Raw genomic sequence first — 24,671 nt, forward strand, 5'->3', positions numbered from 1 at the left:
ACATATAAACATTAAAATGTTTTATATTACAATAAATATTACATTTTTAAAAATATATTTGAAACAATTTTTTCCATATTTAATATATTTACATAAATACAAAATTTGATTTGAAAACATCAGGGAATGTGAATTCAAGGGCTATAAATGTATTATACAAAAGGTGTGGGAACTAATGTTTACATTTATGCATTTGGCAGACGTTTTTATCCAAAGAAACCTTATATTCAAGGTATACATTTTATCAGTTCATGCTTTCCCTGGGAATCAAACCCATAACCTTGGCATTGCTAACATGCGCTCTACAGTTGGAGCTATTCACATGTTTAAAACCACTAACTCCACACACCAACAAACAAAAGTTCAATCATTTACTAGCACAACAAAGCACTTTAATAGTGACCTACAAGTCTTATCAAGCCATCAGCCTAACTGCACTAAAACACATAGGGGTTTCCTTTTGCAAGCCATAAAATCAGAGCACTTCCCTCCACCTAGAAAAGGGCATGAATACTTTCAACCCTTTTCTTGATAAAAGTGACATATTATACCTAAAAGGCGCCCCTGAGGACATTTATGCAACATTGAAGTGCATTACGCTCTCTCAGGAAAGTAATGAAAGCTAAGTGTCCCCCTAGCGATCCTCCCTTTCATTAGCTAAAAAGAAACCTCTCTCTGCAGGACCTTTCAAAGGCTACTGCAAATGTTAGCTCCCTCAGGACAGTCCCGAGCCTGCCGTTTGCCGCACTGCTGACAATGGCCAAGAGCCCTCATTTGCTTACTGAAGTAAACAAGCTCAGTTTGGTGCCCTTCGTATGACTGAAAGTTTCTGACAAAAACTAGCAATGCTAACATCTTTTAATTGGTGTTTGCTAAGTTAAACATGTATGTGGTTGCTAATACTTAGGGTTAGAGATCTGTACAAACCATTAAACTGAGGTATTAATCTTTGGGTTGACTTGTCAGCACCATTTGTGCTTCAGACTTGTTGAAGTAAAGCATGCTAAATGCCTGAGATAGAGACTTGGGGATGAGCTAAACTTCCTAGCAACCACCCATAACACCATAAAACCTGCGTAGCAATGCATTAAATGCTGTAGCTACAACTACCGACAACTAGCATCATTTTAGCATATGTTAAAATCGAGTTTCTACTATATTGTTTACTCATGAAAACAACACATAATATTACAAGCTAGTAAATGTAGAAGTGATTTAGTTTAACATTAGAATTCTCCATCACTTCATTCGAAATCGCATACTGAGGTACTACACTTGAATTTGAATTACGGGCATACTACATCCACCATGTTATTACTGTCATGTGACTTTTCAGCGTCACCACTTAACTGCCTTTCATAAATCCACTCCCGTGGCTATTAAAGTGTCCATTGAATGCACACTTCAGAATCTCGGCAGAAGTAGTAGGTCATCCGGGGACTTTTCGCCTACTGTTTTTTGAATACTGTGTATTTGGACATACAAAAAATACATAAAAACTATAATATTACCATAGTGATACTAAATGTGTGTATATAGCCTATTGATTAAATGGTTTTCCAATGATTTATCATGGATGAGCATGCATGTCCTTTATGAGTCTATTTTGAACGCCACTTGTTGGATGTTTCGGCAGAGCAAAACGCCTGCATGTCGAATTGATCAGCCTATAAACAGAACTTCTTTGTTTCGCTCCATCATGACTAATAGGCAGCTGTATCTCAGATAATAATGGACAGAAGCATGTGGTTGTAAATGCAGTGAAAAATGTCTTATGAAAAACAGATAACTAAAGTTTGTGTTCAGTTTATGTGCTACAAGCGGCACCAAATGAATTTCAGACTGTTTGACATCACGAATGGGCCGGAAAAAGCTAAACATTAGCTCATTCAAACGTGATTTTGGAGAAGATCCACCTGTTTTGCAAAACAATGGAAGATGGTACAGTACATTCAACCCAACCAAATTACATATCACTACCAGAAGACTGGTGGAGAGGTTATTCCTATATCTATATTGACAGAATCCACTGTAACTGTGTTCACAAAAGTCCTATGCTAGACTGTGATTAGCTGAACAGTAGTTTGCTTCTGTCAGCATCTCCAATGCTTTGGTCTGTGATTAGAAGTCCTAAGTAAAGACACACACACACACACACACACACAGAGAGAGAGAGAGAGAGAGATACTTTACATACAAACTAAGCTCACAGTTAACTGATCCAGAGCTGTAATTACAGAAGTTACTAGGTTCACGTCAAGCAGAAAGAGATTATAGGAAATATGATGAACAAAGAGCAAGAGGTAAGAAAGATAGAGAGTGAAGAAACTGGATAGAGATGAAAGAAGTATGAGACAAAACAAAGGAGAGAGGGAGCCACGGTTGTAAAGGTGTGATGGAAAGCAGATGTGTCTTTCTTTTCATAAAAGAGGGGGATGGGATGAAGAAAAACAGAGAGGAGGAACAGTACATGAACACATTTAGCACCCTACACCTACAAAAAATCTAGGCATTGGCCAAATATGAATAAAAAAAAAATTGCTTGACAAACAAAATGCATATGAGAATAAAACTTATTTTCATTAAACAAAAATATATATATATACAGTTTTATATAAAGTTGGATTCAGTTGGATTCAATTGCAAAAAAACTTGTGAAAAGATGTATTTTCAGTCAAATAGCAAATAGTGGAACTCTGCAGCCATCTACTGGAGGTAAAGTGATAATTTTTTACGTTTAAAACTGCATTTTCCAAAAGATGGGCTAAAATCTTACACTAAACTATGTCAAATTATCCATGTTATCCCCATGAATGAAAGTTAGAAATGTGGGTCTTTTATAAAGTGAATTTTACATAAAAAGCTGTTTTTGTATAAAAACCTATTCAAAAAAAATTTATTTATTTATTTATATAAATTTAAAAAAATATCATAAACCCTCCGAAACCTGCACAAATGTGAGTGAAAACATTAATACACAGAGTAAAATTAAATAAAAACAAAACAATTATTTTTTTTTTTGTTACAAAATTACATTTTGTTGCTTGGGGTCTCTGGAGACCCCAAAGATCATGAGTGCATGAGTGCCTTGCTTCAAAACATACCTAAACAGCATATGCTGGTTTTTTTCAACAGGGCTGTCATGTGAAAAATATGATTAGGTTTAAACTGTTGCTTGGGATGCTGTTTCAGAGACATATTTTAGCGAGGTTAGCTGTACTAGCTAAGTGGCGTTGTGCAGCGGCTAAAGCTGCGCGCTAGTACAATTTCCTGAAGTGAGCCATTTGACATGATTGGCAAATAATCGAAGACTCTTGGTCATATCGAGTGAAAGTAAACATACCATTACCATGATTTGCAATGTGTAACCTTGTGTCTAGCTTAACCTTTGCCACTGTCCCTCAAAATTTACCAGCTGAAGTCAATGCCCTAGTACAAAACTACTCATTAACCGATTTAGACTGATACAACACAAAGGACACATTCACTCTCTTATTCATATGAGTAAAATATCTCTTAAAGGGGTAGTTCATCCAAAAATTAAAATTCTGTCATCATTTACACAACCTCAAGTTGGACTTGTAACCTGAAGGTCGGGGGTTCGAGTCTCAGTACTGGCAGGAAATGTAGGTGGGGGTTGTGAATGAACAGCGCTCTCTTCCACTCTTGATACCCACAACTGAGGTGCCCTTGAGCAAGGCCCCTAACCCCCAATTGCTCCATGGGCAAAAAAAAAAAAAAAAAAAAAAAAAAAAAAAAAAAAAAAGGCTGCCCACTGCTCCAGGTGTGTGTGTGTGTATTTACTTCTCACTGCTGTGTGTGCACTTGGATGGGTGAAATGCAGAGCACAAATTCCGAGTATGGGACACCATACTTGACTATAAGTCAAGTGATAAGTGAAATCACTTTCACTTTTAAGTCAATGAGGTCCATCAGCTGTTTGGTTACTCATATTCTTCAAATGAAGAAAGAAATTCATACAGGTTTGGAACAACTTGAGGGTAAATAATGACAAAATTTTCATTTTTGGTTGAACTATTCCTTAAAGTATATTCCCACTCATATTAATATTTTTTTAACACACCAGGGTGACTAGGATTAGGACTTTGTCCAGCCATACCTTCCTGTTTCACATGAGTTTAAATATGTGGTAAATCAAAGGTCAAAATGAACAGCTGTTTTGTTTGTTTGTTTGTTTTAGATTTATAGACAGTTGGAGATATTTGGGTGTGGACCTTCACTTAACATGAGCGTCCTCTAGTGTTTAAACTGCAAACTGCATGTGTCTGGCTAATTCAATTTCACATTTAACATCTTTGTGTGTGTTAAATGGTTGAGTTTATTGTTTTTCTCAGCGTGGTCTCTTGCACGTAAGTGCATGTGCATGTTATGTATGTGCGTTAGCATGTTAGCTAATCCTAAAACGCCTGTAGGGAGAGATTTCTGTCTGTGTAGGGTATTAACTTGCTGTAATCTCTGTTGGGGTTCCCTGATCACACTTCACAGGGGGTCACAGCAGGGTTTCTCTGTGTGTGTGTTTTTTTCTATTTCAACAGCTCCAGGAGACACATACGGTCGGCAAACACAATTTATTGATGTTTTTCAGCTCTTAGAGACTCATTAACAGTGAAAATACATTCTGTCTATAGTCCTGAAGGGAAATTGCTGTAATATGTGTAGTGTGTTTTCGTACAGTTTAAAATAGGAACATTTCTGATTAACTAAAAATGTGGAAAAATCCAACATTGTATTAGTCTCTTTTGTTTAATGTATGGATGATTCTGGAGGTAATACATTTATTCTTAAGTAGTCCTTTACTCTTGTTTATATCGTCACCTTGTGGTCAGATGCGTTAATTACGCCATAGCGTCTGGCGCCATCTCGTGGTAGGACTTAGTTGTTATATTTATGCCTCTGGCTCCATCTGGTGGTAAATATACAAAAATAAAACTCAAGTGCTGCCATCTACAACAATTTCGCCTTTTTAAATCAGGCCACATAAGACAAAACGAAACTAAAACAGAAATTTAGGGACAGAGAAATATGTAAAAACTCTGAAAAGTGCTTAACGAAGCGTTTTGAATTCGGTGGCTCAAAAGTTCTCGATTGAGTTGCATTCAAATCTCAGAACGGGTCTTAGGTATTTTTGTGCTAAAACGTATCATAGTTTTAATCTAAATTAACGAACTGGTACCTGATATGTAAACAAAACAAGTAATGTAAGCAGTCTCTCTCTCTATTTATTTATTTATTTAAACGCTTATTCAGTAATCACAAACTGCTGTTATTGGTTCAACCAGTCAGCGCTGAGAAAAGTAACAGTAGCGTAATAAATATACTGGGACACCTTAATAACATCGAATTACACAAATACACAAAGAAGAGTTTAGACTTGACTTATTTAAACTCGTATTGTATTTAATAAGATAAATGATAACTTAAATACCTTCCACTAGATAAGCTCCGCCTTTGCTAACCTTTCTAGTTTCTGTTAGTTTGCAGAAAACAAGAGAGATTACACTACTTGCATTCACCCTGTTGGAGATACAGCTCGCAGATCTGCTCCAGTTGCTTTGTATTGGGCGAAAACTTTGAGGAAATGGCTGAACAAACCAGGAACGATGGTTTGATTTTTTATGTCAACGGGAAAAAGGTGCTTATTGCTTATGCATATCCTGAACACTGAGGGAGAATTTCTGGTCATGTTTTTATTGGTTGTAAAGACTTGTTTGCTTGTGAACCTGTTGTCAAGTTCAATATTTAAATATATAAAGACAAAGATAATCTGAATAAAGGCACTGAATCTAATTTGAATATAGACTGCGATTTGAATCTGTTTACGTTTGAAATATTCTGCATAAAGACAGTAAATATATGCATAAATTACATCTGCATGTGTATGCTTCTTGTTGACAGATAATGGAGAAGAACCCAGACCCTGAGACTATGTTGCTGTCTTATCTGAGGCAGAAATGTATTTTACACGTTTGAATTATGTTTAATTATGAAGTGATATGGTGGATCATTTTTAGAGGAGATGCAATTCTGTGTTATTTTAACTTTGTTTAGTTTTGCTCTCTTTGTGTGTGTTCAGTGCTGTTAACAGGCAGTAAGTACAGCTGTGGTGGAGGTGGATGTGGAGCCTGTACCGTCATGGTGTCCAGATACGACCCTCAGACCAAGAGCATCAAGTATTTATCTCTCTCTCTCTCTCTCTCTCTCTACATTTCTCTTTTTATCTCACTGTTTTATTAATGTATCTGACCCATGATGGTACTCTTTCCCCCCACTTTTCACAATTGTAAATTAAGATTCAACCACAAACTCAAATTCTAGGCTGTTTTTAGTCAGATTCCTTTTTATTTTTCAAGGGATATAGGACTACTGCTAGTATTTGTATGCTTTTAGATAAAAATCAGTTTTTGTTACACAAACCTCATAATAGCAATTTTTTTTCTTCACTGACCAGTCATTCGTCGGTCAATGCTTGCCTGCTTCCTGTGTGCCAACTTCATGGAGCGGCAGTGACGACCGTTGAAGGCATCGGAAGCACCAAAACCAAACTACACCCGGTCCAGGTATTGGATTCACGTTATAATCTATATTCTGTCCAATCCAGATTATGAGATCCAGATCATGAGATTAGTATCCAGGCAGATTATTATCTAGATTAATATATCAGATTACTGCCAGTTCATATATCATTTTAGAATATAGATTACACTGCAGTGCCAATTATAAGTTAAGTTACAGACAGTTTAGATATCATCTGATCATAACTTAATTTTCATCCTTGATTGTATTTAGGTTAGTGACATGACACTTAATTTTTCCTCATCTAATAATAAAAAAAAAATCCATAAAACCTTAAAATAAAATTGCATTTAATGATGTAAACGAACCTTTTCTTTTTTTGTTCTTAATTTATTAGAATTAAAATTATGTGTTATAATGAAGTATGTGTGCATTTGTACTTTTTATATATTATTATTATATTATTAAAATTATTTTGTGTGTATATATATATATATATATATATATATATATATATATATATATATATATATATATATATATAAAATAAATATATGTAAAATTAATTATATAAACACATACAGTATGTTATATTTATTAAAATTATTTTGTGTGTGTGTGTGTGTGTGTATATATATATATATATATATATATATATATATATATATATATATATATAATATTATATATGCAAATATGTATTACTTTAATTAATATAATTATTAAATTAATTTATGTGATTAAATATATATTTTATTCCATTACAGGGTATATAGTCAACATGATATTATCGTGGACACTTTAATACATCATTGACATTATGTGTGTTTTGTTCATCAGGAGCGTGTTGCAAAGGCTCATGGGTCTCAGTGTGGGTTCTGTACTCCTGGGATGGTGATGTCCATGTACTCATTACTGAGAAACAACCCACAGCCCACTTTGGAAGACATAACGGAGGGTCTCGCTGGTACATTGACACAAACTCGATCTTAAATCTACAAAAACCTTAATAACACTTTGACCAATCATGAATGTTCCCATTGCAGGTAATTTATGCAGGTGCACGGGGTACCGCCCCATCGTTGATGGCTACAGAACCTTCTGTGAGGTGAACAGTGCCGATGTCAAGATTCATCCTTTATTTGACATATTTCAGCAGCTGAATCATGTGGCGCTCATGTGGCATAACATTCCAGATCCTTTATGGATTTGTTCCGAGCTGCCTAACCGTTCCTGTTTGTGTCTGTGTCTAATATTCTTGATTCATCTCAAAGCGACCCATTATGACTCTGCATTTTTTTGATGCAGTGTTTTTTATTTTTGTTCCTTTTTTTTAAACATTTTGGTCAATGATTGACATTTAGTGATAAGCATTCTGGTAATGTTAACTGCATGTTCATCATCAATTCAAATGTGACTTTTTCAATGTGACCGTCAGTTACAGTCTTTTCTGTTTTTTTTTTTTTTTCACTTGAAGTATAACTGACATTTGCATGTTGCATTTTATGTGCATTTACGATTCTTAAAGAAACACATGAAATTAAAAAAATAAATGTTCTGTTATTTTTATAGAGTGAAAACTGTTGTCAGTTAAATGGCACTGCATGCAGTTTGGCCAGTGAAAATGGATCCATGGAGCCTATAGAGAATGTGAGTATTTTCATCTTGACCAAACTATACATACATACACGTTACCTGAAATAAAATATAAAAAACTTAATTTCAGCTAGTTTCCAGCATTTCACATTTTAAAGGAACACTCCACTTTTTTTGAAAATATGCTCATTTTCCAACTCCCTTAGAGTTAAACAGTTGAGTTTTACTGTTTTCGAATCCATTCAGCTGATCTCCGGGTCTGGCGATACCACTTTTAGCATAGCTTAGCATAGTTCATTGAATCTGATTAGACCGTTAGCATCTCGCTCAAAAATGACCAAAGAGTTTCAATATTTTTCCTATTAAAAACTTGACTCTTCTGTAGTTACATCATGTACTAAGACCGACTGAAAATGAAAAGTTGCGATTTTCTAGGCCGATATGGCTAGAAACTATACTCTTATTCTGGCATAATAATCAAGGAACTTTGCTGCCGTACCATGGGTGCAGAAGGTGCAATGATATTATGCAGCGTCTCTCACAAATGTCTCCATGGTTGCAAGGCACGCTCCCTGTGCAAGCAGGGGGTCACAGGCACTGCGTAATATCATTGCGTGGTATAGTTTCTAGCCATATCGGTCTAGAAAATCGCAACTTTTCATTTTCAGTTGGTCTTAGTACACAATGTAACTACAGAAGAGTCAAGTTTTAAATAGGAAAAATATCGAAACTCTTTGGTCATTTTTGAGAGAGATGCTAACGGTCTAATCAGATTCAATGAACTATGCTAAGCTATGCTAAAAGTGGTACCGCCAGACCCGGAGATCAGCTGAATGGATTGGAAAACGGTAAAACTCAACTGTTTAATTTTATGGGAGTTGGAAAATTAGCCTATTTTCAAAAAAAGTGGAGTGTTCCTTTAATTTAGTTTAAAGGTCCCGTTTTTCGTGTTTTTTTTTTAAGCTTTGATTGTGTTTATAGTGTGCAATATAACATGTGTTCATGTTTCGCGTGTAAAAAAACACAGTATTTTTCACATAATTTACTTATCTGTATACCGCTGTTTCCACTGTCATAAAAACGGGCTGATGACTTCCTTGTTCTATGAAGTCCCTCCTTCAGAAATACGTAACGAGTTCTGATTGTGCCAGCGGTTCCTGTGTTGTGATTCGACAGCTCTGAGCGCATCTTGCCCGGAAAGGTCACGCCTCTTACCATAACGTGGAGATGCACGCGCTCAGTGTTATTGTAAACATGTCTTTAATTTTACCCTATCAATTTGAGCCGGAATCAGACCCGGTGATTGGACTGCGGGATGAAAATAACAGCGTTTCGACGACATGGCGACAAAAACACTCTACAAACGCAACTCTTGTGTATTCCTGTGGGCGGAGGTTAGTCAAAAAACTGTTTTAGTGACGTCATTAAAGAAGGAAGTAGAGGGATGTAGTCCAAACTGGCCGTTCGCTGTAGGCGACTTCTGTTAAATAAAATATCTCGCTTGGCATTGAACTTTGAGCTTTAAAATTTTACAGATTTTATTTATACTCTAACAACAACATTACACACTAACTAAAGTTTGAAACATGGGATCACGAAGAACGGGACCTTTAACTTGATGTACTAAAATAACTAGAACTAAAACTGAAATAAGAAACTATTAAAAACTATATACATTTAGAAATAAAAATACAACAAAGTTACTAAAGCTAAAATAAAATAAGTTGGAAAATATAAAAAACCTATTTGAAAATATTAATAAAAACTACAATAGTATCTCAATGATATTAAAATAATACTGATCTTGACTACTGCACTCACTTTTGTCCTTTTTTATTTTACTGCTGCACTTTGACTTTGTAGTTACTTTTTAGTTGCAGTAAAAACATACAGTCCAATGTCCTTCAATAAAATATAACTGGACCCATTAATTATATCTAGCCTTGACCTGAGTCATTCTTTTGGCCCAAAAACTGACTGTTGCTACTAAAATTTCAACAACTGATGCCAATAACTAGAGAAGAGTGCTGATATGTATACCTACTGGATAAATACTACTTGCAATATTTATTAACTTTACAGAAAATGTATATGATTTTTTTGGATATTACCCGCAAACGACGTCGACTTTGACCCATCCTTAAACACTGTAGTTGAAGCTGAGGCCTGAAAGAGTTTGATTCATGAAGTCAACATATTGAGAAGGCGCTGTTTTTTTAGCACTGCAAAAGCAAATCCACTTTGCATTCACTTTAAAAGGATGTGGACTCAAGTTCAAATTGATACAAGTAAAACCGACATCACCGTTACTGTCCGTGTCACTTTGTATCAAGCGTCGAGAAAGATCCAGAGCTGAAATTCAAAAAAATAAAATAAACTTAATAAATAAACACTTGCACTTAGTGGATTGAATAATGGAATAGTAATTTTTGTGTTTAATAGGGTCAGCCAGAGCTGTTTCGTAAAGAGGATCTGCTCCCCCTCGATTCCACCCAGGATCTGATCTTCCCTCCTGAGCTCATGGTTTGTCAGACTTGTTCAAAACTGTTCATTCGTCTTCATTGTAGAATAGGTTATGTAACCATGACTAAAAGGTTTATATAAAATGTTAGTTTAATGTTTAATCATTAACAAGGTCACCATTCAGCTCTAGTTTATTATATATTTGATTTTAGGCTTCGCTAAGCTGACGTTCAAATGTTGTTATCATTTTAAACATAAAAATTCAAGGTCTATTTTGTGTTTAGAGAATGGCAGAGATCAAGGACCAAACCAGTCAGAAGTTTTGTGGGGAGAGAATGACCTGGATCAGCCCTGGATCTCTAGATGAGCTGCTCCAGCTGAAGGCTGATTACCCACAAGCCCCTCTTGTCATGGGCAATACCAACATAGGTTGCATATGGGCAAATTGTGGTCACACCTAATGTATTTTTGTTTGCTAATTCAGCATTATCAGGTCACTGTGACATTTCCCCCCATTCTATTCTGTTCAGGTCTGGACATGAAGTTCAAGGGAATCTTCCATCCCATAATAATATCACCAATTCGAGTGCCTGAACTATTCAAAGTTACCCAGAGATCAGAGGGTATGTGTGTTTTAGGACAGCTTAACCTTATTTCAGTTAGTTTTATTGGTAACACTTACATCAATAAACAAAAAAGTATTTTTAATAGTTTTAGTGGTCACACTTTATATTAGGTGTCTCATACTATGCACTTTCAACAAAAAAAAGTTAGGTACAATGTACTTATTGTGTTCATATTGTATTGCAAAACACTTGTGCTGCTATTGAGGTGGGATACGGGTAAAGTTAGGGGCAGGATTGGTGGTATGGGTAGGTTTAAGGGTGGGTTAAGGTGTAAGGGAAGGTCAACATTGTAATTATAGATGTAATTACAAAAATTATTTACAGCTGTAATTACATGTAGGTATTTTTTTTTAAATATAAGTACAATGTAAAAACATGTACACAGTAAGTGCATTGTATCAAATCATTTATTTAAATGTTAGTACTTAGTTGGTAAAGACACTTGATATAAAGTTAACAATAACAATAATAATTGTTTACAGTTTAACGGAAGTTACTCCGTCTCCCATAATTTGCGTAAAGCGTAATGGGTCATAGAAAAAAGGTAGATGGGTTAAGGTGGAAAAAGATTATCAGATCTGAGCGGACCACCTGATGCCTTAATGAATGTTTTGTCTTTGTAGGTGTGTGTGTTGGAGCAGGGTGCAGTATGTCTGTTTTGAAGAGTGTGTTGGAGAGAAGTATAAATGATTTCCTGCCAGAAAACACGCACTTGTTTCGGGCTCTTCTGCAGCAGATAAACCTTGTGGGCGGACAGCAGATCCGAAACGTGGCTGTAAGTGTAAACGGACCCTAAATGCATAACGTCACTCTTGCTACACTCACATATATTATTTATATATAAATATATATGTAATATATATTTATATATTACATATATTTTATATACATTATATCAATATTTCTCAGTGTCTTATGCTCTTTTCAAAAACTTTATTTTGGCCTCATTTAAATTCTGAGGCAGCAGTTCATGTATCCTTTGCAGAGAAGGCCAATTTTGTGCAAAATAGATATATTTGAACAGTGAATAAAAAATTTAAGGTAGAATCAACATAAAGCACAATAATTTGATGTATTATTTTTAAATTATTTTAATTATTAAAAAATAATGTTTTATTTGATGAAAATGAACTATTTTAATTTTTGTAGTATTTATTTATTTATTTTTATGTTTGTTGAAATATATAGACACTGGGCGGCAATATTGCAAGCGCATATCCAAACTCCGACCTGACCCCTGTTTTAGCTGCTGGGAGATGCACTCTAGTTGCGCTTTCTAAAGGTGACCAAACTTCCTGAATAATTTAAAAGTGGTAAATTGTAAGGTAACACTTTATTTTGAAAGTCCACTTTAGACATTCTGCTGACTATAAGTAACTTTGTAACTAAATATCAACTACAAGTCATTAGATTATTAGTAGACTGTTTGCTTGATTTCTGCTAACACTTTATTTTGATGGTCCTCTGTAACAAAGTTAAAGGCTCAGGGAAGCAGGCAGTGGGAACCGGCAAACATTCAACATAACTTAAACATAAACATAAACAACAAAACAAAAGTAAATCTGCAGCCCCTCACAGATGACTTCTGCATAAACTAAAACAAAACATCAATGTAAAGTACAGGCATGGTCCTCACTCATCCTTCACTGTCATCACTTGTTATATCCTTCCTGAGCTCACCCGTGAGACTCGAGACCGGTGTGGAGCACAGGTGACGCTCATCAACACTGTTGTAACGGAGGCCAGCTAGTAAGAGCTGTGCAAGTAAACCTCACTCCCTTAGCCTCAAGAGGCGCACTAGCAACTGACGCTAGAGGCTGCGGTCTTTAGCATCCTTGTTAGTGTGCCCGTCTCCCATGCTGAAGACGCCGGTTTGAATCCCGCTTGGAGTGGGTCGAGTTGGGCCTGTTACACTCGTGCTACCGGCCTCGCTCCGTTCCCATGGCTCTCGGCCTCGCCCTGCTTGCCACATCTGCCAGCAGACATTCTATTAACTATAAGTAACTTTGCAAATACGTCAACTTATTCTACTAACCCTAACCCTATTCTAACACTCTACTCTAATGAGAGTTAGTTGACATGTAGTTGCAAAGTTACTTCTAGTTAGTAGAATGTCTATTGTGGACTATAGGAATAAAGTGTAAACAAGTGTAATTTTGTTTTAATCAGTTGTAGATGATATCTAATATTTCACATTAATTCTGAAAGTAGTTATGTTCCTCAAGGAGTTATTTTGTCATGCGTCTCAGTTCTCTACCAAATATCGATTACAGATGGACGAAGGAGGGTGCCTATCGATAAAGACTTTTTCCTGGGATTTGCCAAGACGGCTCTAAAGCCAGATGAGATAGTGTTGTCCGTTTTCATTCCAGCTACAAGACAGGTAAGAAATTAACTATCGGCTAGTTTTTTTTTGTGCATTGTTTGCTAAAGGATCATGATTTTTCGGCAGAATGAGATCATCCATGCCTTCCGACACGCCCCACGTAAGGAGAACGCGCTAGCTACGGTGAACGCTGGGATGCGTGTTTGGTTCAACGAGAACTCCAATGTAGTGAAGGAGATCAGTATTTATTACGGAGGAGTGGGAGCCACCATCCTCAGCGCTGACCATGCGTGCAAACAGATTGTTGGAAGGTACGACACAAATTTACATCTTTTTGAGTTGCATTTCTTCGGGGATGGGACTAAAAGTTAAATGGGACCTTTTATGCCCTTTTTCAAAGTCTTGGTTTTGTTTTTGGGGTTTAGAATACATTTTCATGCTTGAATGTTGAAAAAACACTTTTTTTAAAGGTCCCGTTCTTCGTGATCCCATGTTTCAAACTTTAGTTAGTGTGTAATGTTGTTGTTAGAGTATAAATAAAATCTGTAAAATTTTAAAGCTCAAAGTTCAATGCCAAGCGAGATATTTTATTTAACAGAAGTCGCCTACATCGAACGGCCAGTTTGGACTACATCCCTCTACTTCCTTCTTTAATGACGTCACTAAAACAGTTTTTTGACTAACCTCCGCCCACAGGAATACACAAGAGTTGCGTTTGTAGAGTGTGTTTGTCGCCATGTCGTCGAAACGCTGTTATTTTCATTCCGCAGTCCAATCACCGGGTCTGATTCCGGCTCAAATTGATAAGGGTAAAATTAAAGACGTTTACAATAACACTGAGCGCGTGCATCTCCACGTTATGGTAAGAGGCGTGACCTTTCCGGGCAAGGAGCGCTAAACTGCTGTCGAATCACAACACAGGAACCGCTGGCACAATCAGAACTCGTTACGTATTTCTGAAGGAGGGACTTCATAGAACAAGGAAGTCATCAGCCCGTTTTTATGACAGTGGAAACAGCGGTATACAGATAAGTAAATTATGTGAAAAATACTGTGTTTTTTTACACGCGAAACATGAACACATGTTATATTGCACACTATAAACACAATCAAAGCTTCAAAAAAACACGAAAAACGGGACCTTTAAGAACTTTTTTGACATTGTTGCAGTACCTCTCTTCCCAGTCTGTCAGTAATGCTCTGTTTAGTTCCTGTCTCTATGAAGCCCCTCTTTCCGAAAATAGCAATGTGTTCTGATTGGTAGGGTGTGATTGGTTAAGAGCATGTTTGGGAAATGTCACACTCCTTACCATAACCAAGAGTTTCGACACACTACTAAAGCAACTCAACCAGGCCTTGTCCCCTTTTTTGTATATGCCTTTGGTTGAAATTATTTAAATGAGGAATATTGTGACTTGTTCATTCCAAGAAGAAAACTCAAGACTACAATCAAGGTGTTTCAGGGAGTTCAGAAACAACGTACACTGATATAGAGAATAACTCCTTTTGGAGTGACTTTGTGTTCTGTAAATTTGCAGAACTTTTTAATGCTCAAACAGGAATATTACACGCTAAAGAAGATTGAAAATGTAAAAAGCATAATAGAACCTCTTTAAGTTGCCTGCTACTTTGCACTGTTTCTTTGCAAGGCCTTGGGAGGAGGCAACGTTAAGTGATGCGTACAGCACACTGGTTGATGAGATCAAACTTGGGCCGTCGGCTCCAGGCGGGAAGGTGGATTTCCGCAGATCCCTGACCTTGAGTTTGCTTTTTAAATTCCACCTGCTCGTCCTCCATTACCTGAAGGAAAAGGTATGAATGACTTTTGAAGATGGTTATCAAATGAACGTAGTTTTTACGCCTTTTGTATGTCTTTTTATTTATTTATTTTTCAGGATGTGACTCAGAGGGAAATACCTCAAGAGATGCAAAGTGCAATTCAGCCTCTTCCTAAACGCATTCAGCCCGGACACCAAGAGTTTCAGGTAATGCTATACGTTCCTCCGATGTGTCTTTTTATGGTGATGAATATTTATTGAAGTATTTATTGTCATGAATATAAAAAGAACGTTTATTATTAAAAGATGTTTTCTAACAACCACCAATGTTTACTTATAAAATATCCCAAAATTGAGCAAATATGCTAGTCAGATCAGATGTCAAGTGTGATGACAAAAAAGCATACTTACAAGGTTATTTTCCATGTCGAAATTGTACATCATGTTCTTCAATATTACAATGCAAAAACGTTACGTTCATCCACACAAAAAACGCATTATATTAAACCTTGTATTACGTGTTCCACGAAAAACACAATTTATTTACTTCAATGCCCATGTCAACTCACGTACAGTCAAACCTAAATTTATTTTAATATTTCATTCATTAATACAGTTTATTCACTATTATTCTAATTTTTTTTAATAAAATATGACAAGATCTCAGAGTTAAAATGTGTCAGAAAAAATTAATCTTAATTATGTCAGATAACACTTAAGCAAAACATGGTCAGGTCAAAGTGTCTGAATAATTTTTGGTTCCAAATTTTTATCAGTTCTATTGGTAGTCCACTGTATGAAGAATTTTTGGGTATAATATGTCACAGTTTACTTTATTTTACTATCCTCACTTACATAAATGAACTATAGTGTCCTGCACCCACTAGTAAAAATATATCAAAAATGTCTGAGTAATTTTTGGTTTGACTGTATGTTGGAAAAACATCGAGGTCACTGAGGATCAGAATCAGTGAACATAAATCAGCTATTCGGAGACACGATGTCACTTCTCCAGTTGCCAGACATTTTATTGATCAGAAACATAGTATTGAAGAACTTAAATGTATAGGTATTCAGAAAGTGATGGGTTCTTGCCGTGGTAGAGACAATAAACTTTTACAGAGAGAGGTGTTCAGGATCTTTCAGTTAAAAACTATGTCTCCTTCAGGTTTAAATGAATATTTTGATTTATCATGTTTTTTATATTTATTTTATTCCTCCTTTTGGGCGCAATATGTATGAACGGCACATATTGCCTGATGTGTTATTGTTCCCATTGTACGTACCTGTTGTTTCAAATGAAGTTGAACCGGATTCTGTTAATTAATCAATTAAGCTATTTGATATGATATCAAATCAATGTTTTTAATATAAAGACTGAGTAAAATGTGAATTGTTACGCTGACGAAGGCAGACCAGCCGAAACGCTTGCCCTTGTATCTCCTATTTTAAATCACTAACATTTAATTTAGACCTTTTGCATTGTTGTCATAAATATAGCCTTTAATGCTGATATTGCATTAGATATTTATTTTTGTGTTGTCATAAATATAACCTTTGATGTTAATATGGCAATGCATATTTATTTATTTTCATAAATATAGCCTTTGAAGCTAATATGGCAATGAATATTTAATTTTTTATTGTCAGAAATAACACTAGGTAATGTTATACGATCTTCAAATGTGTGTTTTTTTTTTTTTTGTAGTGATGAATATTTATTTAAGTATTTAGTGTCATAAATTTAGCTTTTGATGCCGATATGGCAATGGAAATTTATTCATTTATTGTCATAAATATAATCTTTGATGCTAATATGTCAATGGATATTTATTTATTGTTTGTTTGCCATAAATATACCCCTTTGATGCTAATATGACAGTGAATCTTTAATTGTTTATTGTCATAAATAACGCTAGGTATGGTAACACTTAGACTATACGATTTTCTGATGTGTGATTTCATTGTAGCTGTCCATAAAAGCACGGGCATGGTCTCATGGTGCTCATATGGGAAATTTGTGTTCGAATCCAGCTTGCAACATTCCTGTTCCTGTTTCCTTTCTCTCTACACATCATTTATTCTTATCTGTTCACTTTTTTCAATTAAAAAGCAAAAGCACTGGACTTATAGAAGATGAAAAACAGACTGTGTTTTTTATGTGGACAGAATGTCTTAGATGGTCAGCCAGCTCAAGATCTGGTGGGCCGACCCATGATGCACCGGTCAGCGTTGAGTCAGGCTACTGGAGAGGCGGTGTACTGTGATGACCTACCGCACACTGATGGTGAACTTTTCCTCACAATTGTGACAAGCTCCAGACCACATGCCAAAATCACGTAAGACGGATACAGAAAGTTTGCACTGTCTGGAAACCCCCTACAAAAAAATGGAATTATTCAAACAACATAAAAAACAGTTAAAAATCCATGTGTACAATCATTTGAATGAATGAATATTCATTTCCATATTAGCAAATGAATATGGTGATAAATATTGTTGTTATTATTATTATTATTATTATTATAGCCTTTGAAGTTGAAATGTCAGTCAGGATTTATTGTCATAAATATAGCCTTTGAAGCTGAAATGTAAATGAATTTTTATTTATTGCTATAAATATAGCCTTTGATGCTGATATGGCAATTGATATTTATTTGTTTGTTTGTTTGTTTCATTCATTCATTCTACTTGAGCATCAGCTATCAACAAATGATAAAATCTCATGCTAATTGCCATGCTAACTAAAGTTATAGTAAAAAAAATAACCTTTGATACTGAGATGGCAATGCATATTTCAGTAAAAATGAGTACACAACACTTCACATCTAAATTATTGTTTTGTCTTACCGTCACAGTCATATTGACTTTAGTGAAGCTCTAAAGCTTCCTGGTGTGGTGGATGTAATAACAGCTAAAGACATACCAGGGAAAAAGTTCAGAACCTTCACAGGCATTGATGAAGAACTGCTGGCTGAAGATGAGGTCTGTGTATTATTATTATTATTATTATTATTATTATTATTATTTTTATGTGAAGCATTTCTTTGAAGTATGAATTTTAAGTATATACTAAAGTTACCCAAAATAAGACAGAATTTGCAATCTTATACTCCTCTGTGTCCTCAGGTGACCTGTGTGGGTCAGATGGTTTGCGCTGTGGTTGCAGATTCCAAAGCGCATGCTAAACGTGGGGCGGCAGCTGTGAAGATCGGTTATGAAGATCTGCAGGATCGCATCTTCACTGTGGAGGTGAGAAGAAATAACCTGCTCATTTTTATTCCTGTCTAACAAGATCCATTCTTATAGAGCTGCTCTTGGATCTTCTTGTTTTCAGGAGGCCATCGAGAAAGAGTCGTTCTTTCTACCTAAAAGAAAGATTGAGCGAGGAGATGTGGAAAAAGGCTTGAGAGAGGCTGAACAAGTGTATGAAGGTTAGATTGTGCTGCCATATCCATGACCAAGCACACTTCCTCTCTGATCACCTGATTAATTTTTTATAACATGCTTCTTCATGTTTCATAGGAGAGATTCGGATTGGAGGACAGGAGCATTTCTACATGGAAACACAAAGTTTTCTGGTCATTCCAGTTGGGGAAGAGAAGGAGATGAAAGTTTATTTGTCCACTCAGCATCCTGCATTTACGCAAGTATGTTATAAATCAGTTAAGTCATAATAAAAAGCCTTTAATGTCTACATAGCCTAATCAGCGCTCAAGCGCACACAGAAAGCCTGCCACAGCACACCGGCAGAAGTAGGGCTAATGATTATGAATGCATTGGGGAAAAACAGCAAGGACATAAATTAATAATTAATTGATAAACTTGTGTTTTCTGTATTTTCGACTGCAGTGATGAAGTTTTATTTATTTTCACAGACCAGGGAGATAAAAATGTACAAGAAAGTTTGTTTGTTCCAATTCGTTATAGGAGTCAGTAGCTGAGACATTGGGAATCCCATCCAATCGTGTTTCTTGTCACATTAAGCGACTGGGCGGAGCTTTTGGAGGCAAGGTCACAAAAACTGCCATTTTGGCCTCTATCACTGCTGTTGCTGCTTGGAAGTGAGTCAAAATACTTTGGACCCAAATATCAGAATGAAAGATTCATGATAATTATTTAAATTAGATATTAAATATTAATTATATATAAATTAGTATTTACTATATGAATAATTTTTATATGTAGCAGTTTGGCAAGTACAACTTTCTCTCTCCAGGACTGGACGACCAGTACGATGTGTTTTAGAGAGAGGAGAGGACATGTTGATAACTGGAGGGCGCCACCCGGTGTGGGGAAAGTATAAGGCTAGTGGTTTTCCTAACACTTATTTATAAAAATTACTGTGAATGTTTAGTAGCAGTTATTATTATATTTATTACCTAGTCTTTATTTATGTAATTTATTTGCATGTTGGCATGTTTCTGACTTTGACTCCAACAGGTGGGATTTCTGAAGAATGGGAAGATAACAGCAGCCGATTTCCAGTACTACGCCAACTCCGGAAACACAGCAGATGAGTCCGTACTGGTGAGATGACTTCCTGCTGAAGATTAAAATAGTGGCTTAATAAGGGAAGCTACATGTTCAGGGTCACTCCAGACAGCTTTGTTAAAAAACGTTGGAGAATATTTATACCTTATCATTATTCTTGCATTTTACTCTGCCAGGTCGCCGAGAAGATTCTCCTACATCTTGATAACGCCTATAACATTCCAAACCTGCGTGGTCGAGCGGCGGCCTGCAAGACCAACCTGCCCTCCAATACTGCATTTCGAGGGTTTGGTGTGCCCCAGTGCATGCTGGTCATTGAGAGTATGATCGATGATGTTGCTCTTAAACTTGGCCGTCTACCTGAGGAGGTTGGTGTCATGTTATACATCATAAATTACTATTGATAGAGCTAATGAACTGTTGGTATTTAAGGGAATATATATATATATATTTTTTTTCTAATATTTATATGTATATTTTCTTTTTACTGGCATGAAAATAGCCTTTGATTCTGATACAGCAATGAATGTTTATTTATGTACGTAATGTTTGTCGTAAATATAGCCTATGATGCTGATGTTGTAATGAATATTCATTTATTTGTTCATACAGTTAGTGGAATGAAAACAGCCTTTGTTTAAATGACAATGATTATATGAAGAGTTGGTTCCAAAATGCAATAAACGACAAAAAAAAAATGAGTTTCCGCCAAAATCAGTATTGTATTTGGTCGGTATTGAAAAGTCATTTATTTATTAATGCGCAAAATGCGATATCCGGCGTGTTATTCTGTCACGTTTTCTCCCTTTCTTTCCAAAACGCGACAAACGCTACTCTCCAGTTAGTTAGTCATCGAAATGGTGTGGTACGGGATGTCTCGCATCTTTCTCACCTTTTTCACCCCTGATGAGTTTGCATCCCTGTATATGTAAATCAACTTACTTTGCTCTGTATTTTCAATATGACAAATACATTTTATATTGATGGATTAATTGCATTTTGAAAAAAAAAAAAAATGTCATGGACTTATTGCATTTTGGGGAGAAAAAAAAAATTACCTTTTAAAATCAAAATGTAGATTTGAATTTGTTTTTATAACCAAAAGATGCTATGTGAAAGTTTGAAACAGAAAATAGTGGTTTTCATCGTGCCACTTTCTTGGTAAAGAAAATACCATTTTACTCAAATTAATCAAAATGGAGTTACTGAGTTTTGTCCAAACTCTTATATTTAGTTAATTTATTGATTCGTTGTCATCAATATAGCCTTTGCTGATATGACAAATAGCCTTTGATGATACTAATCATCAAAGGCTATTATATGATGGAAACTATTTTTTTTTTTTTTAATCTTAAAATTTTATTGTTGCAGATCAGGGAGATAAACATGTACAAGGAAGTTTCCTTCACTCACTACAAGATGGAGTTTGACCCAGAGAATCTTGTCCGCTGCTGGAATGAGTGTATGGAAAAAGCTGCATTCAGGCAGCGACGGCAGGCCATCGATCTCTTTAACCAGCAGAACCAGTTCAAAAAGAGAGGAATCTCCATTATACCCATTAAATATGGCATTGGGTTTGCAGAGGGGTTCCTCAACCAGGTTACTGTTACCTAAAACATGCTGATGAGATTTTAATTAATTTAAAATTAACTCCAAATTATCTTTTGGTATTTTTGTGTGTTCATAACAAAGGCTGCAGCTCTCGTGCACATTTATAAGGATGGCTCTGTGCTAGTGAGCCACGGTGGGGCAGAAATGGGTCAAGGCATACACACTAAAGTCCAACAGGTACCACTTCCAGCTTTCTACACAGATCTGCAACAATTTAAGAGTTTTTTGGTGATCTCATCTGTTTTCTCTCAGGTGGCAAGTCGGGAGCTGAATATTCCTGCTTCTTTGATCCACATCTCTGAAACCAGCACACAATGCGTCCCGAATACCTGTCCGTCTGCTGCATCGTTTGGTACGGATGCCAACGGAATGGCTGTGCAGGTATCGAACACCAGATTTTAAAACACCAGATCAGATCGGAAAAACATAATTTGTTGATTTTTAAGGATCATAAAATGTATGCATTTTGGGCGATTGACCAATTTATGCTTTAAATGTCTGTTTTTGGATTGTTAATATTCTACTTTTTTAGGATGCCTGCCAAATACTGTACAAAAGACTAGAGCCAATCAGAAAGAAGAATCCTGAGGGAACATGGCAGAACTGGGTAAAGTTGGCAAACTATTAAAATTACACGTTACAAAATAAATAAGTACAGTAATTAATATTACAATGTCATGTATGGATAGTGTGGGTAGTTCGGACTTTGAAAATCTGAATCAGTCACTTTCAAATGTGTTGTGAAAAAGACTATAACCTCAGTTGATTTTTAATAATGCAAAAATCTTTATTTATTAATCTACGGTTAATGAGCTATATTATTTGGTGGATGTTTTTTATTGTGATTATTATTTAAAGACTAATAAATACATTTAATATTTGTATGAATTTATTATTTTTTAATGTAATGCATTTTTTTATACTTGTTAATTATTAAATATTGGTGTATTTAATCATATTACTATTGCTGCTGTTATACAAAAGCCACTCAAAGTCATGTTATAAGGATTTTGCCATGCTAAATTACTAGTTTGTATACTAGTTTAATACTATTTTATTGCTTTATTATTTTATTACCATTAATCTTTTTTATATTGTTGTATTATATTTTATATGTTTGTATTAATTTGTTTTAAATTATGTCTTTAAAGATAATGACAGCATTTTTGGAGAAAATCAGTCTGTCAGCCACAGGATACTACAGGTAAAACATCCAGATTTTTGAGTGTTTTTGTTTTTTAAATGTACTTTAAGACAAAAGTGTTTTTTTTTACACTCAGAACAAAGGCTGAAAATTAGACAAAACATGGAGGTTTTGTTTGATGCTTTAGTGTTTTGTCTGTTTTCAGAGGTCATGATCTAGACATGGACTGGGAGAAGGAGGAAGGCAAACCGTACGCTTACTTCACATATGCGGTGTGCTGCAGTGAGGTTGAGCTGGACTGTTTGACCGGAGAGTACAGGGTAAATCCAGATATGATACTGAAGATTTGAGACATATGCATTTTCTACTGTTTGTTTAATCACTGTAAAACTCATCTGACATCTGATATACTGAATCTTTTCCTCACAGACCTTAAGAACTGATATTGTTGTTGATATCGGGAGAAGTATAAATCCATCCATTGACATCGGTCAGGTAAGATGCTCTTTACGGTGTTCCATCGCTTACTAGAAACGAACCTTTATTAAATACCAAAATATATAATTTAAACATTAGTGGTTAATAGATATATCTAGAATAGATATATTCTAGTAACTAGAATAACGGAAGTGTTAGCTCCCAGGTCCAAGAGTAAATTTTGAGGGGGGGAAAAAAAGTATATATATATATATATATATATATATATATATATATATATATATATATATATGAAGCTGTTTTAAACTGATAATGTTTCTTGAGCTCCAAATCAGCATATTAAATGCTTTCTGAAGGATCTTTTGACAGTGAAAACTGGAGTAATGGCTGCTGAAAATTTCAGCTTTGCCATTGCAGGATTTTACAATATTACTGTTTTTACTGTATTCTTGATCAAATAAAAGCAGCCTCAGTGAGCAAAAGTGACTATACTAGAATATATATGCGTTTATTCATATAATATGTATGTGTGTGTTAGATTGAGGGAGCGTTCATGCAGGGTCTTGGTCTCTACACCATGGAGGAGCTCAAGTTTTCTCCATCTGGTGTTCTGTACACACGTGGACCAGGCCAGTACAAGATCCCGGCCTTTTGTGACGTCCCTCTAAAGTTTAACGTCTACCTTTTAGCCGGCTCATCCAACCCTCATGCCATCTATTCATCAAAGGTGATTCACTCTCACTCATCCTTATTATGGATGTCTGTACTTCCCAGGTTTACTTTACTTCAAAGTCAATTTATTTTGATTTTGTGGAGCCATTGTGTCACTTGACGTTGAAGTGCATTCGAACCTGATACAGCATCCTAATTTTGATTTTTGTGTGATTTCTTACCAATTTTTAGTGGTTGCTTTTCTAGATCCGGTCCAGATGTGACATCATTGCAAACTAAAGCTTTCTGATTGTGGTGCAATATCCCTCTTGTTGTAGGGGATCGGAGAACCGACATTGTTCCTGGGCAGTTCTGTATTTTTTGCTATTAAAGATGCTGTGACTGCAGCCCGAAAAGATGCAGGTCTAACCGGCGCCTTCCAGCTAAACAGCCCTGCCACCCCAGAGCGGGCTTGTCTGGCCTGCGCCACACACTTCACAAAGATGGTATGAAAATTATAGTAATGCATTTGTGTGTCCAAATCCATATTACACAGATCCCTAAAGATAAATATGGTTAAAAAATCCTTTAAATCTGATGTGAATTAATATAGTTTTGTTTTCGGTAGGTTGCACAACCTGGATCAACTTCTGGACCAGCTCAGCCATGGGCTCTGGACATATGAAAACAACATTATCCTATTATTATACTTTATCTCACTCAAAGCTGTTGTGTTGTTCTTATCAAATCACAAGACATTTATGACTTCACAGTCACCTGATTTAACATCAGCTGTTTTCCAGTACTAATCTACTAAAGCAAAAAAAAACAGACAAAATATGCTCTGCATGCAATCACATATCAAGACCAATTTATTGTTACTCATGTTTATTATTATTAATCAATTAATAAGACCTTTAACAGCTTAAGTTTAATAAATGTGAATTAAATTATTCTGCATCCTACTATTGATTATTTAATCAAGTTACTTATTGCTTTTATAAAATATT

The 24,671-nt window shown here is 35.6% G+C and overlaps 1 protein-coding gene across 1 annotated transcript; it reads left to right on the forward strand.

Moving 5' to 3' along the window:
• Nucleotides 1-5,476: 5,476 nt before the first annotated feature.
• On the forward strand, nt 5,477-24,614 carry aox6 (aldehyde oxidase 6). Its single transcript, XM_048168739.1, has 35 exons — nt 5,477-5,653; nt 5,917-5,974; nt 6,095-6,191; nt 6,470-6,578; nt 7,375-7,501; nt 7,581-7,642; nt 8,107-8,184; nt 10,573-10,653; nt 10,878-11,022; nt 11,124-11,216; nt 11,843-11,994; nt 12,408-12,501; nt 13,493-13,602; nt 13,672-13,856; nt 15,195-15,357; nt 15,441-15,530; nt 17,493-17,662; nt 18,182-18,308; nt 18,453-18,575; nt 18,661-18,757; nt 18,849-18,973; nt 19,254-19,387; nt 19,543-19,630; nt 19,767-19,853; nt 19,994-20,185; nt 21,189-21,416; nt 21,510-21,605; nt 21,681-21,809; nt 21,961-22,035; nt 22,580-22,632; nt 22,778-22,892; nt 23,002-23,067; nt 23,549-23,737; nt 24,000-24,167; nt 24,290-24,614. Exons 1-35 carry the CDS (start codon nt 5,600-5,602, stop codon nt 24,344-24,346), a joined length of 4,017 nt encoding a protein of 1,338 aa, XP_048024696.1. The 5' UTR covers nt 5,477-5,599; the 3' UTR covers nt 24,347-24,614.
• Nucleotides 24,615-24,671: the final 57 nt, after the last annotated feature.

Source organism: Megalobrama amblycephala, linkage group LG2 (genome assembly GCF_018812025.1).
Source record: "Megalobrama amblycephala isolate DHTTF-2021 linkage group LG2, ASM1881202v1, whole genome shotgun sequence".
Lineage (NCBI taxonomy): Eukaryota > Metazoa > Chordata > Actinopteri > Cypriniformes > Xenocyprididae > Megalobrama > Megalobrama amblycephala.

What these genes read in the sequence shown, in the direction of transcription:
- aox6 (XM_048168739.1), top strand. Translation starts at nt 5,600, where the DNA reads ATGGCTGAACAAACCAGGAACGATGGTTTGATTTTTTATGTCAACGGG. An exon ending in TCATTCCAGCTACAAGACAG is followed by an intron (nt 13,603 to 13,671) that starts GTAAGAAATTAA and finishes ATTTTTCGGCAG; the next exon opens with AATGAGATCATCCATGCCTT. An exon ending in CAGCAGATGAGTCCGTACTG is followed by an intron (nt 19,854 to 19,993) that starts GTGAGATGACTT and finishes TTACTCTGCCAG; the next exon opens with GTCGCCGAGAAGATTCTCCT.